Source organism: Vicia villosa, unplaced genomic scaffold (assembly GCF_029867415.1).
Source record: "Vicia villosa cultivar HV-30 ecotype Madison, WI unplaced genomic scaffold, Vvil1.0 ctg.000032F_1_1_3, whole genome shotgun sequence".
Lineage (NCBI taxonomy): Eukaryota > Viridiplantae > Streptophyta > Magnoliopsida > Fabales > Fabaceae > Vicia > Vicia villosa.
This window is the reverse complement of record NW_026704967.1, coordinates 1,231,427-1,244,217: the sequence shown is the minus strand read 5'-3', so window position 1 is coordinate 1,244,217 and position 12,791 is coordinate 1,231,427. Positions and strand designations below refer to the sequence as shown.

The 12,791-nt window shown below is 33.3% G+C and overlaps 1 protein-coding gene across 1 annotated transcript; it reads left to right on the top strand.

Annotated features, from left to right (window-relative positions):
* The first annotated feature begins 3,397 nt into the window (after window positions 1-3,397).
* Window positions 3,398-8,472, top strand: LOC131622602 (uncharacterized). The gene is made up of 8 exons (XM_058893647.1): window positions 3,398-3,744; window positions 3,849-3,901; window positions 4,019-4,136; window positions 4,627-4,775; window positions 6,323-6,430; window positions 6,544-6,663; window positions 6,844-7,017; window positions 7,871-8,472. Exons 1-8 carry the CDS (start codon window positions 3,633-3,635, stop codon window positions 7,985-7,987), a joined length of 951 nt encoding a protein of 316 aa, XP_058749630.1. The 5' UTR covers window positions 3,398-3,632; the 3' UTR covers window positions 7,988-8,472.
* The last annotated feature ends 4,319 nt before the right edge of the window (window positions 8,473-12,791 follow it).

Here is a 12,791-nt window from a genome sequence, read left to right as displayed (position 1 = left end):
ATGTTTCCCCTAACTCAACTTTCATTTATCTTTGATGTTCACCATTTAATTTCATTTTTAGTTTTCTGAAATTCTTTCGTATTTTTCAAAATTAGCTTAGCTCGGTTTGAATAAATTTGTATAGGTATTGGTTGAGATGACGATGAAGAGACGAACACAATGATATAAGTCTCAACCTCTCATGTTACCAAACTCATAAACTCCGATGAAAGGCCAAACGGAGAAGACAATCGAAGTTTCAAACCTGGTGGTCTGAGTTTGTTAAGGTGTTATGTTTTGAATGGTTGGGTTTAAATGTGTTTATGTGTTTTTTATTTCATAAATTCCACCATGAGCATGAGCTTCTTGGCCACGTCAATTAATGAGCCAGATCCTGCACTCCTAGTTTTTTTCAGTTTATTTTCTTTTTCTGTTTTTTATTTTAATTCATTTCATCTTTAAAAATTCATATAAAAATTATTTTAACTCCAAAAAATTCCAATATAATTTATAGAATTCTCTTTTATTTTTCTCCATCTAAATTTAATTTTTGAGATTTAATTTTTAATATTTTCTATTTTTCATCTATTTTCTCTTTTTTTGAATGCATTTTAAATAGTTTAAAAATACTTTTATGCATTAAAAAATTCTGGAAAAATTTGTATATGATCTAGTGATGGTCTCTGACTTATGGTGATTTTATTTTATTTTTGTTTGATATTTAGATACCTCTTTTACATTTATCCATTGTTTATCTATTTAAAAAATCATTAAAAAATAGTTATCATGTTTTTTAATTGTTTAATTGCATTTTATAATGTTGTGACTTGTTTAATTGTTGATTGCCTTGGTTTGTGACTCATTATGTCATGAACTTCATCAACATCAATGAAACTTAGGTGTTGATAGGTCTAAAAGACCAAATCTACTAAAATGGATAATTGATTTTAATGAAGTTTGACCTAGTTATGATCCAATTTGATTTGTAATCTATTGCTTGATCTTATCTCATTTCTCCATCTTATTCTCATTCTCTTTCTTTTTTATCAATTGAATATTAATGTATTCATCTTGTCCAATTAGGTTTAGATTAATACTTGATGAGCTTTCATCAATTTAAATCTACTTTCCACTTGATCAAAGGATCATGTGAAGTACTTTGGGTTGATGATAAGTTTGTCCTAAGGTACTAAGAAGGACTTGATTGATGTAATGATCTCATCTCCCTGACTTTGTCATGATCACTTTGTTTTGACTTGTGTTATTTATTTTAGGAGAATGATCTATATCATCTCTCTTACAAATATGGTACATAAATTTTATTGACCGACCTCATAGATGCTACTTGTATATAAGTACATCTACGATTGCTTAACATAGCGCTAATTATCCTGAAACGGTTGTTTAATCATCTTACTAACAATCAATCATATTATTATACTAACTTTACTTTAATGCACTTCAATTTTTGTCTTTAATTCTTGCAGTTAATTTTTGTCTTTAGTTTATGCAATTTACTTTTACCATTACATTTCGTACTATTTGTTTATGTTTATGCTTTATTTTTCTTTTGTATATTTGAACATTTTATCTTTTGTCTATTTGGATATTTTATCTTTTGTCTTAAGACATTAATAAAGGAAAAATCCTAAAAGACTTAATTATGGACTTGGACTATGGTTACTATCCATTGCTTAAGGAATTGGACTTTTGGACTTAAGACAAATCCTTTGACTTGGAATGTTCATCCGATACCTATAATTTCATATGGTTCATTGCACTTGAGATTTTGGAATTTTAATATGGCGTTTGGTTGTTTGTTTGTTTGTTTTCATCTGATGCATATTTACTTTATCTGATATCTTAAAGCAAATCATCTGATGCAAGTTCATCTGATACAAAGTCATCTGATACATTATGACCCATCTGAAGCACTTTGGCTTGGCTTGGCTTGTTATTTGAAATTATCTGATGCTTGACTTGATTTATATGTGATTGCTTAGTTATCTGATATTTGTGAGCTTAATCCAAAGGAATTGAATGCTTATGTCGACTTCATGTCAAGTGTTGACTCCTTTGTTGGTCAACCCTTTCTTGCCCTTAGCTTTTACTTTGTGCTTTAGGATAGTCCATTCATCTCTTGCCCAACTTCTTCAATTTCAAAATCTCCTCCCTCTTTTAAAAAATCTTCTTGTTTCTAAACTTAAACTCTTTCCCAATAAACCTTGACTTTGTCAAGTGATTGACAAATATTTTCTTGAATAAATGCTAAAATATATTAAGCATATCAAAACTCTTTCAAAATTTAAGGAGGAAATGTTCAAATATCCCTTGCCTAAAGGAACCACTTGAGATAGTTCTCCTAACAAAACACAAAAACTCATTAAATTCTTTTGCCATTTGGCTTTTCCATTTAAAATCTTTTCTCAAAGATTAGACATAAGTCATCTATATATAGTTGAGATGTAATTCTCCTATTTCCATGCTATTGATTGATATGGTGTTGGTTCTTTTCCACTTGAAAGAGCTGGAGGCATACTTGTTGATCTCTATCGAAGTTGGAGCCCTTCTTTCATTGTGATGCAAAAATCCATTTGTTCTCATGTTTATGGTTGATTAGTTGAGTTTCCTACTTTAAGATGACAAAATGTCTTTTCATTTAAAATCAATCAAAACAAACCATCGTGTTTTTTTCAGCAAAACTATAAATACTCTGACTTCTCTATTGAACACAAGGGCTATGTAGGCACAAGATGCGACGTCTTGACGAACATAAATAAAAACCATAAAAAATATTCTTTTCCTCATCTCATCAATCTTTTACACACAATTCTTTTATTTCATAACACAAATTTTTAAAAAGGTTACCACAGATGTGAGGGATGCCAATACATTCCCCTTGCATAACCAACTCCCGTACCATTTTCTTTGTTTTATTAGTTTTGTTTTAAAAAAATTGTGGGTTTTATTCGCTCTTTTCCTATTTCTTTGGAAACAATAAAGATTGGTGACGACTCTTGCTTTTTTCTAAGTTAGGTTAATCAATAGCTTAATATCAATTTACTCGCTGCAACAGAATGCAAGGAACACGGATTCAACACTTGTTGGAATAAAAAATTTTAAGCTTCTTACGGGGGTTAAGAGACAATTCAAACCTAACATTTAGAGAATATCTCGATTCACCCCATAATACTCTTGGGTACCTGGAGAAAGTTCATTTTTGCCTCTTGCTTTCGAAGGTGTATTTCCGCACATTTTTTTATTTAACGTTGAATTGTTCCGTAGATGGTGCGTGAGAACACCCCGCCCGAGATGAGGGATTTTCAAAATTTATCCAAAAATAAATATTGTCAAATAAATAAATACATTTTTAATATTTTTTATTCAAATAACTTTTTGGTAGAATTTTTTTCAATTCATTTCATGGTTAACCTAGCAAAATATGCAGCGGCCACTGTAATTCACTCCACTGAGCAGCACTCCGCTGGTTCATCCTCCTCACAACCCTCTTCCTTCTCTGTCCAAATTCGTTTTTTCAAAAAAGTCCATTCTAGCCGGCGCTCCCCTCCGCACCGCCGCCATTAACCGCGATTAACTACCTAGATATCAATTCAGTCACTTTCCAATTGAACTTGTAGGTTATTTCCTCAATCATGTCTGCTTTGATTTCAAAAAGGCTACTACGTTCTTATGGCTCACTGCATTCACTACGACGCTGTTTTGATTCACCTAATGCTGGGTTCGATTCTCTTCATAAACCCAATGGTAACACTTTTTTTTCATAACCCTAACATTGTATTCCGCCTGAAATTCATTTTTTGGGTCAATTTTTCAGCTTTTACAAATCTGAGTACTTTTTCCTTAAGCAGATATACGCAGCAGGTTATCTGGAGAAAGAGTGATTTCTGCACAACGTCTCTTGGTACAAAGCCAGATATATTCGACCATTTTTTGCATTGTAGTTCTGTCTTAAGATCGTTGTATAGTGATTATTAGTTTATTATTGTCTAATAAAATGGTATGTTGTTTATAAATGTAGACCGGATCAATGATGCAAAGGTTTTGTACTTCTAGTTTCGCTCCCGGACAAGATGGAGATGCATTTCCATCTGACTTATTGTCCAAAAAGCCTCTCGCAAAATCTGAGCGCGATGTGGGTATGAAGGCTACTTAGAACTATTTTTATACCTAAATTTTGATATGATTCATGCATTGTTTCCTGTACCTCGGATCTTAATATCTTACGATTCTTAGTTATATGTTTCTGCCTGGAAATCTAAGGAATTTGTGGTCCGGGTTTCACTTTAGGTCTTCCACCACATTATATTAATATAACTATTGGATTTTTCATCTCGTAACTTTTTAGTATCCTGTGTCTGTGAGGAAGTGCTTTCTCTAGCTCTTGCTGAATGTAGTGGTGCTCTAACCTGTTTTTTAGATAATGCATTTGTCCTTTTCAAGAACGGAGAACAAAGCGGCCATAAATACAAAACAAAGTTTTGAGTACATCTTTGAAAATGCTTCCTGCTTTTTTCACTACCTACCATATATCATACCAACTCATTTAGTCTTGATGATATTATGAATTGATTACTGATTCAATAATAATATTAAAGTATATTATTAATGTAGTTTGTTATGCTGTAGGGATTTGTCAAGACCTTTTAATTCCAGTTACCAACTTTCGTAATGAAGACAAGGGCTATATGGTTTTAGCTGGAGACGTTTTTGATTTGCCTATTCGGAAAGATATTGTTCATCGTGTTGTTTTGTGGCAGCGTGCAAAACGTCAACAGGTATTGGTTGCATAATGTTTTTGAATCATTGGACTGGTACATGTAATCCAGAGGAAATGCTATAAATCTCAGGCTATACTAATCCATATAGGCCTAACAAAATTCGGGTGTATTCAATTGTTGAGGGGTGGAAATACTCAGTCATTTTTCACTTTTAGTTAGCATTTTGAATTGCTCTGATGATTTCTTGTGTGTGGGAGTGGAGGGGGTGGGGGGGTGGGTGGATAGCTGACCAACATTTAAACTTAGGACAATAAATAACTGTGGTTTGTCATGTCTGAGGATGGAGTGTTCCAGTTGATGTTTTATCATTTAGTGTGTTAATCTTAGTAATATTAATGTTTTCTTGCACTTTACATATGATAGGGACTTATAGACTAATAGAAGAATTGGTCCTTACATTAGAATAGAGTTCTGGAATACTTGAACAACACGAACGAGTATTTATAAAAAATGACATGATTGAGAGACTCCAACCACAATTCTACTTGCCCTGCGTCTTTTCTGTCCTACGCTTTTGGCATTGTTTTAAAAGTAATTTGCACATTCCTCACTCTTCTCTCCCTTGCTGCCACATATCAAGAATGTTATTACTTATTACAACTACATACTGCATACGTAGTCAATTTTCCGCTCTACCTCACTTGAGTCATTATCCACTTCCTTTCCCTTTATATATCCTATCAATCATATCATTTAGTAAAAGGCATGGTAAACATAGAATGGCATTGGCTATATAATTTATCTCTTAAATGGGAGGTTGAAGATTTGGAGACAAGCCTTAGAAGCACATGGTTTCCGCCTTAATACAAGCAAGACAAAGTATATGAAATGCAAATTTAGCAAAAGGCAAGAAATTTCTAGTTTAGAGGTGAAATTTGGAGATCATATCATACCACAAGTTACAAAGTTTAAATATAGTAGGGCTATAGTACTAATTATGGAGAAATAGGAGATGTAAACCGTTGAATTCAAACTGTGGAGTTGAAATGAAGGAGAGCTTCAGACGTTATATGTATGAAAGTACCGCTCAAGCTGAAGGAAGTTTTTAATCGGACAGTTGTAAGAACTAATGATGTTGTATGGGACGAAGTATTGGACAATAAAGATCCAACATGGTAATAAATTAAGTGTAACAAAGATGAGAGTGTTGCGTGGTAAGACTAGATATTAGAAATGCCAACATTAGAGAGGGAGTTGAGGTAGCACCCATTGTAGAAAAGATGGTGGAAACTGGACTTAGGTGGTTTGGTTATGTAGAGAGAAGACTTATGGATTTTGTAACAAGAGTAGATCAATGGAGGGTAGTCAAATCACTAGAGACTAAGACCTAGGAAAACTATAAGAGAAACTATCAAGAAAGAATTCGAGGTTAACGAGTTGGATAGAAATATGTTATCTAATAGAAGATTATGGGGTTGTTTGATCCATGTAGCCGACTCCACTTAGTGGAATAAGGCTTGGTTGTTGTTGTATGGATCTAAATTGTTACCTTTGAAAATTTTCCATCGGAAAGTTATTTGTTTGCTCATTGATTTTGGCAACAGGGAACTCACTCAACAAAAACTATCAGTGAGGTCAGTGGGACTGGGAGAAAGCCTTGGAACCAAAAGGGAACTGGTCGAGCAAGGCACGGATCATTGCGCGGGCCTCAGGTACAGTACATTCTTTAAATGAAATCCAGCCTATCTTTATTCATCATTTTTTCACAGTATATTCCTCATCCCATTCTATGGTGTAAATTAATATATTGAATGAATGACAACAGTTCAGGGGTGGTGCCATAATGCATGGTCCTAAGCCCCGGAGTCATGCTTTCAAACTCAATAAGAAGGTTCGGCGACTGGGGCTGAAGATTGCTCTGTCAAATCGTGCTGCAGAAGGAAAGGCAAGTCTTCCTCTATCCCCGTCCCCTACCTCGCCTTCTTTCTAAATTATTTAAATTAAATAGAAACAACATCTCTAAATTATTATGCCTGCTTTATGTGTGTACATTCTTGCTTATATGTTAAATAAGAGTTTGTGTTTGTCTTGTGTACACTGATCTCTGGTGAATTAATTTATACAGCTTATTGTGCTTGAGGATCTGGAGGTTCCCACACATAAAACCAAGAACTTTTTGAATTATTTCAATCAACTGGAGGACACCAAGAAACTTCTGATCGTAGATGGTGGCCCCATAAATGAAAAGCTAAAGTTAGCTACACAAAATCTGCATTATGTTAATTTACTTCCATCCATTGTAAGTATTTGTTTTACCCATGTTGCCTATATAATATTTCTCCCGAGTCCTCATGGAAGTGATAATTATAAGCCTACTAGTAAAGTATCTTTTAGAGTTTATAGTGTGTTTCCAAGAGTCAATACATTTCCAACAATAACTGTAAGTCTTATATTAGTTGGTATATCAGTCAAATATCATTGAGCTCTATCAAGAAACCAGTTTATTAGTAAAACCATTTAGAACAAGGTCTTTTAAATGATTTCTCATAGTCCTTTTTATAATCAAACTATGTTCCAGCTGATCCATTTTTCTCACTAGAGCCTCCATTTTTCTTCTCACACTACCAAATTATTTAGGAGAGTTTCCTCATCTTCTGCTCAAAGGCTGTTACTTCAATTTTCTTCCAAATATTTTCATTCATAATATTTTATATCACTCACTACAGTATTTTTATCATATCTATGCTTATTTTTTCGGCTCCTATCGGCACTTCAGTATTCAACTTCACTGCCTTAAAGCATCGTTGATGTTATAATCATCTAATCAGATCTTCTTTCTGAGTTTGATAGTGTAACTTGTGACTCCAATTATTTCCCACAGTTCTATAATGCTATTTTCTCCCTTTTTTTCATCTCAACATTCACCTGCATCGTGCATCAAATTTGAATGGAATTTCTGGCAGTTTTTTTACCGAATAGTAAAGTAACAAGTCAATCTTTTGATGCTTGCTACAAGATTCTAAAACAGACAATCTTATGAAGACTATAGTTGAACTATTTTTATTATTATTTAGCAAATTTCATTAGCACAAACCTGAAAATGCATAAACTGTCTTTGCTCATGTACATTTCATTTAACATGTGTTTTGTAGGGCTTAAATGTCTACAGTATTTTGTTGCACGACACTTTGGTGATGTCGAAAGATGCTGTGAACAGAATTGTCGAGCGAATGCACACTCCAATCTCCACTAAATCCAAACCCCAATAAATGGTTGAGGCAGTAACTATTTCTGTACTTCATTTACTCGGAATGCGAATATTTTGCATGAGGTTTCTTATAAAATCATACTCTACCAGAAAAGCAAGTTGTAATTGTTATGGTATTCAAGATTAGAACTTAGGATTCAGATGGTGGAATTTAAGTGCTCAAATGGTTAGGGTTTGTTATGGTTTCCAATGGTGTTATCTCATTTTTCAGCAAATGCACATGATCTGTTAAACTCCATGGATTTAACCAATTCTAGGAGAAGGGGAAGCAAATATGATTTAGTTGGTTTTACTTATTGTAGCATAAGATATGCAAGTTTTTAAATATCAACCTTGTAATAATTTATGCCTTGTATTTCAGAGTGGAAACTGGATGGAAAGGGTAAAAAGGGAATGTACATTTTTCCTTATTTTAGGTTTGAAATAAACAGAATAGGAAATTGGTTGTTAATCAGGAGATAAAGAAACAGATAGGCTTTATAGTTAAAGCACGTAAAATTTATATAATTTTAAATTTTCAACTAATCACGTCTTTTGAATTTTAGGGAAATAATGCTTAGTTGAGTAGAGAAAGATTGTTAAAAAAAATAAAAAAAGAGAATCGAGAAAGATGGAGTACTTCTTTCTCTTCGTTAAAATCCTATGTTGGAGTCAACGTTTGGAGCCGTTATATTGATTATAAAGATGTAAAATTAATTGATACTGATACTAATAGAAAAACATATATCAGAAAAATAAATGGGGTAGATAATAGAGACTATTATTGAATTAAAGGTAAGACAACTTCAGCAAGAAAATGTCCATTTCTATGCTGCCGAGAGCCAAGCTCTTACGGTGGCAATCATTCTCTCAGCCTAACTAACGACTAATGAACCATCGATAATATACCACTATCTACTTCCCACTCTCATACTATGTCGCGGCCAATTACAACCGCAGCGCAGCTAGCTCAACACTTTTATTTAGTTGTCTTTCTTATCTTTCCTCCTGTACTCCTTTTAAATATTGGGCCTATTAGTTTGAAGGATGTTCGGTGTGTTTTGAATTGTTTTTAAGGTAAAATTCTATTCAATTCAAAAGTAAATTTATTTGCAGTTTGATTTGTTTTGGACGAGTGATTAAAATATTCAATCAATTTCTGTTCATTTTCATACGGTTTAATTTAATTTTTTTAATATCTAAATAATAAATTATATTTTTATTAATATTATAAAAAATACAATTTCTGACTCTTAATATAAGAAGAAATTTATTTTTTAGGTTCATTGAAGAATTAATGTATTTGGAATAATATATATATATATATATATATATATATATATATATATATATATATATATATATATATAATATATATATATATATATATATATATATATATATATATATATATATATATATATATATATTTTAAATGCATTAATTCTTCAATGAATTTAAAAAGTAAACTTTTTTTTATATTAAGAATCAGAGGTAGTAATAAATAATAAATAATAGGTTTAATATAATATATAATATATAATATATTATATATTATAATATGTTATATAATATATTAAAAATTAATATCATAAGTTGAAAATAATTTATTTTCGATTCACATACAATAATATTGATTTTTTTCTTTCGATTTTCAATTTTTTAGATGGGTTGACAATTTTTATTTAGATCGGATTGAATTTTAACACCCTTAATTAGTTATATAACTATCTAAGCCCAATCAACTACCTAACTAAAATTGAAACATACCACTAAACATCCTATATTATCCTTTAACTCTAATTGCATTTACACTAATTGATACCCTTTTATGTAATTGACTAAATGCATATTTTATTGCCCCAATGAAAACCAATATTTTTGCTAAGTGGCAACTACATACCATGTGCAATGCTTTCCCTCTCTCTTTTCTTTTTTCAAAAAACGTTGATTCATTCTCACTTCTCTCCCTATTTCTCATCTACCTCTTTCTCTCTCTCCATTCCTCTGTCAAATTCTAGCACCTCCATCAATGCATTTTTCTGAGCGTGCACAAGGATACAAATGAGCCTCAACACTGGACATAGATCGAGCGTGAACGGTTGATAAAGCTTTTTCTCATGTTCTTTCGCAAATGTTCTGAATTTTTTAATCTCTACTGTAGGTTTTCTATGGAATTTCTTCTTTCACTCTCTCATTCATAATTTTGATTCAGAAGTTTCAGGATTTTTCATTGCATTTTTTGTTAGGGTGTCCTTGCAACTGTTTTGTGTGTTTTATGCATAGAATTTGTTTTGTTTTCATGTAATTATTTTCGCGTGTTACTACTTTTTCAGGAATAAATTTATTATGCGTTTTTACGAGGTTCGAATCAGGTGCTGTTTTGTTTCGATATTGGTTTGTGTTGCAGTTTATACATCATCAGGAATTGGCTCAGAACTAAGTTACAATGTTGGTTTTACGGTTTAAACACGGTAAGCTTCGTTTTTGCGGTTTCGACATAATTACTGTATTGCTATAGCTTATAATTTTGAGCTGGTTTTGGTTTTAAATTTTAATTATATACACAGGAAGAAATTATAAAGCTGAATTGGATGATTACTTACATGTTGAAGCAACGAGGAGAAGAAAATTTCGCTTTTAATCTTACTTACAAAGTGTTCAATGAAATGCCTCCGCCGGTTTCTTGATTCTTTCTCTTTCGTTTTTTTTTATTTTCGCTATAGCATTGTTGTTGTGTTGATTTTCTGTCGAGGCTTTGTTTCTTTCATATTTTCTATTTCTCTTCTCTCTTAATGCATATACCTCCTTAGTATTTATCTGTCTATACACTTCAAATTCAAAAGAGTCATGTGTTTGTTGAAATATTATGCTTTTGTTAAAATATGCATGCAGGTTTCTTACATAACTTCAAGTTTTAGAGCAATTTATGTAGGATGGACAAGGACAAATTTTCCTTCTTTGAGATCCTCCGGTGTCATACCCCAAATTTGTCCTACCCTTAATTATCTGGTTTACATTCATGTTTCATATAGGTCATTCAACTCATGCATCCATATCATGGTTACCAATCAGAGACTAACAAGAAAGAGCTCTATTGCAAAGAAGTTTTGATCAGAAAACAAGAGGACTGAGGTGTAATCTTGTGGTTCTATGTTCATTGAAGTCCCCCTGGGTTAAGGTTTTCTCAGTCTCAATTCAATGCATTAATTGAAGGGTACAAGCTTACAAATCATCTGGTCTCCCAAATCAGGGTTTCGTTTACCAAAGTCAACCAGTTGACTTTCTGGTCAACATTTGATCAGGAATGGACTTTGTGAGTGGGAAGCTTTCATATTGACTATGTGGATGTGTTTATTTGACTGGATTTGACTGGAGAAAATTTAATCGGGAATTTCGTCAATAATCAGAGAAAATCAGAACAGTTGACTTTTGGGTCAAAATTAAAAGAATTATTCAGATATTGACTTTCGGTGGAAAATCGGTCAAAGAAAGTCAAAGAAATGAGAAAAATCAAGAAATAATCAAAACTGCCAAATTTGGAAATTTAGTTGAAATGGGAACTTGCCAAAAGAGGAAAGTTCTACACTTAAAGAATTTTTAGTGAACTTCCAATTGGCTGAGCAGCTGACTTCAGGTTCAATTATCATGTTGAAAACGGCAGGATTTTAAAACAAGGTCAACACCAAAAATGTTCATTCCATAGCCCTCTACAATGTTGTAGTTGGGAGTTTTTTCATATGACACATGGATTGAGAGTTATTGAAGGGAGAAGTTGGCAAAAATCTCACTGTATACGAGGCAAAAGCTGGGCAAGTTTTCCGGGCAGCATGGTCATTTAATCAAGCACGTGGTGTGCCAACTTTGAGGTTGATTATAGAGACACACAAGGGTCTATAAAGTGTAAACTTGATATGCACCTACTCTACTCCATGTCCTCTACACAATAAATCAATAATTGAGCCATTTGAATAAATATTGGATTAGTTACAAATCTCCAAAGTCACATCCTCGCGCTAGCTAAGAGTCAGCATCCGGCAGGTCAAAACTCGAGGCACACATGCGACATTTCCACAAACAGTTAGTGGGCCATTTTGAATAAGGATTTTACGGGTCCACAAGCTTCCTCAAGGTCCAAGATAGGTACCAAACGTTTCCTTACCATGTCTACTTTCTATTAAGCTACGGATCTTGCCAATTGAGCATATAATGAGCATGTTATGGAATCTTAAAGTTGCATCCTTGTCAAGTCATACTACTGCCAAGGATATGAGCCAGCCGAACCAAATCATGCGCGCCAGGGCTAAGAGGTTGAGATTCATGACTTCAATGCAATTTTGGGTGAGATACAAGCCACACCTCAAGAGTTTTCCAACACATAATCTCCTCAGTCCCGTCTCCTCTACGTTTTGAGCATGAGTTTGAGCCCAATGATGAGCTGTAGCCGGAGTTAGGTGATCCCAAAGTGAGCCTCGGGAACTGCTGCTAGCATGGAGGGTGAGCATGACTTCATTGTTGTAACATGGAAACTAATCACCAATTTGCCATAATAAGCCATGCAGCTTGCTGAGCACGTGAAAGTGAAGGGAAAACTTAATTCAATTACCATGCTTGTTCACTAAGTGTTGAAGAGAGACTATCCTCTACAATAGCTCCACCACAACACCATACACACACACCTCACTATATAAGCTGAATCTTCTTCACAATTCACACAACACACTCTCATTTCTTCATTCTCTCTAAAAGCTCTCTCCCTCTATACACTCTCTTCTTCCCTCGGTTCTCTCTCCCTCTCCATACACGTTCCAAAAGTTTGTTACGAG

Coding starts and splice junctions, on each gene's coding strand:
- LOC131622602 (XM_058893647.1), top strand. CDS start 3,633: ATGTCTGCTTTGATTTCAAAAAGGCTACTACGTTCTTATGGCTCACTG. Junction 4,137..4,626: donor AAAATCTGAGCGCGATGTGG/GTATGAAGGCTA, acceptor GTTATGCTGTAG/GGATTTGTCAAGACCTTTTA. Junction 6,431..6,543: donor GATCATTGCGCGGGCCTCAG/GTACAGTACATT, acceptor GAATGACAACAG/TTCAGGGGTGGTGCCATAAT.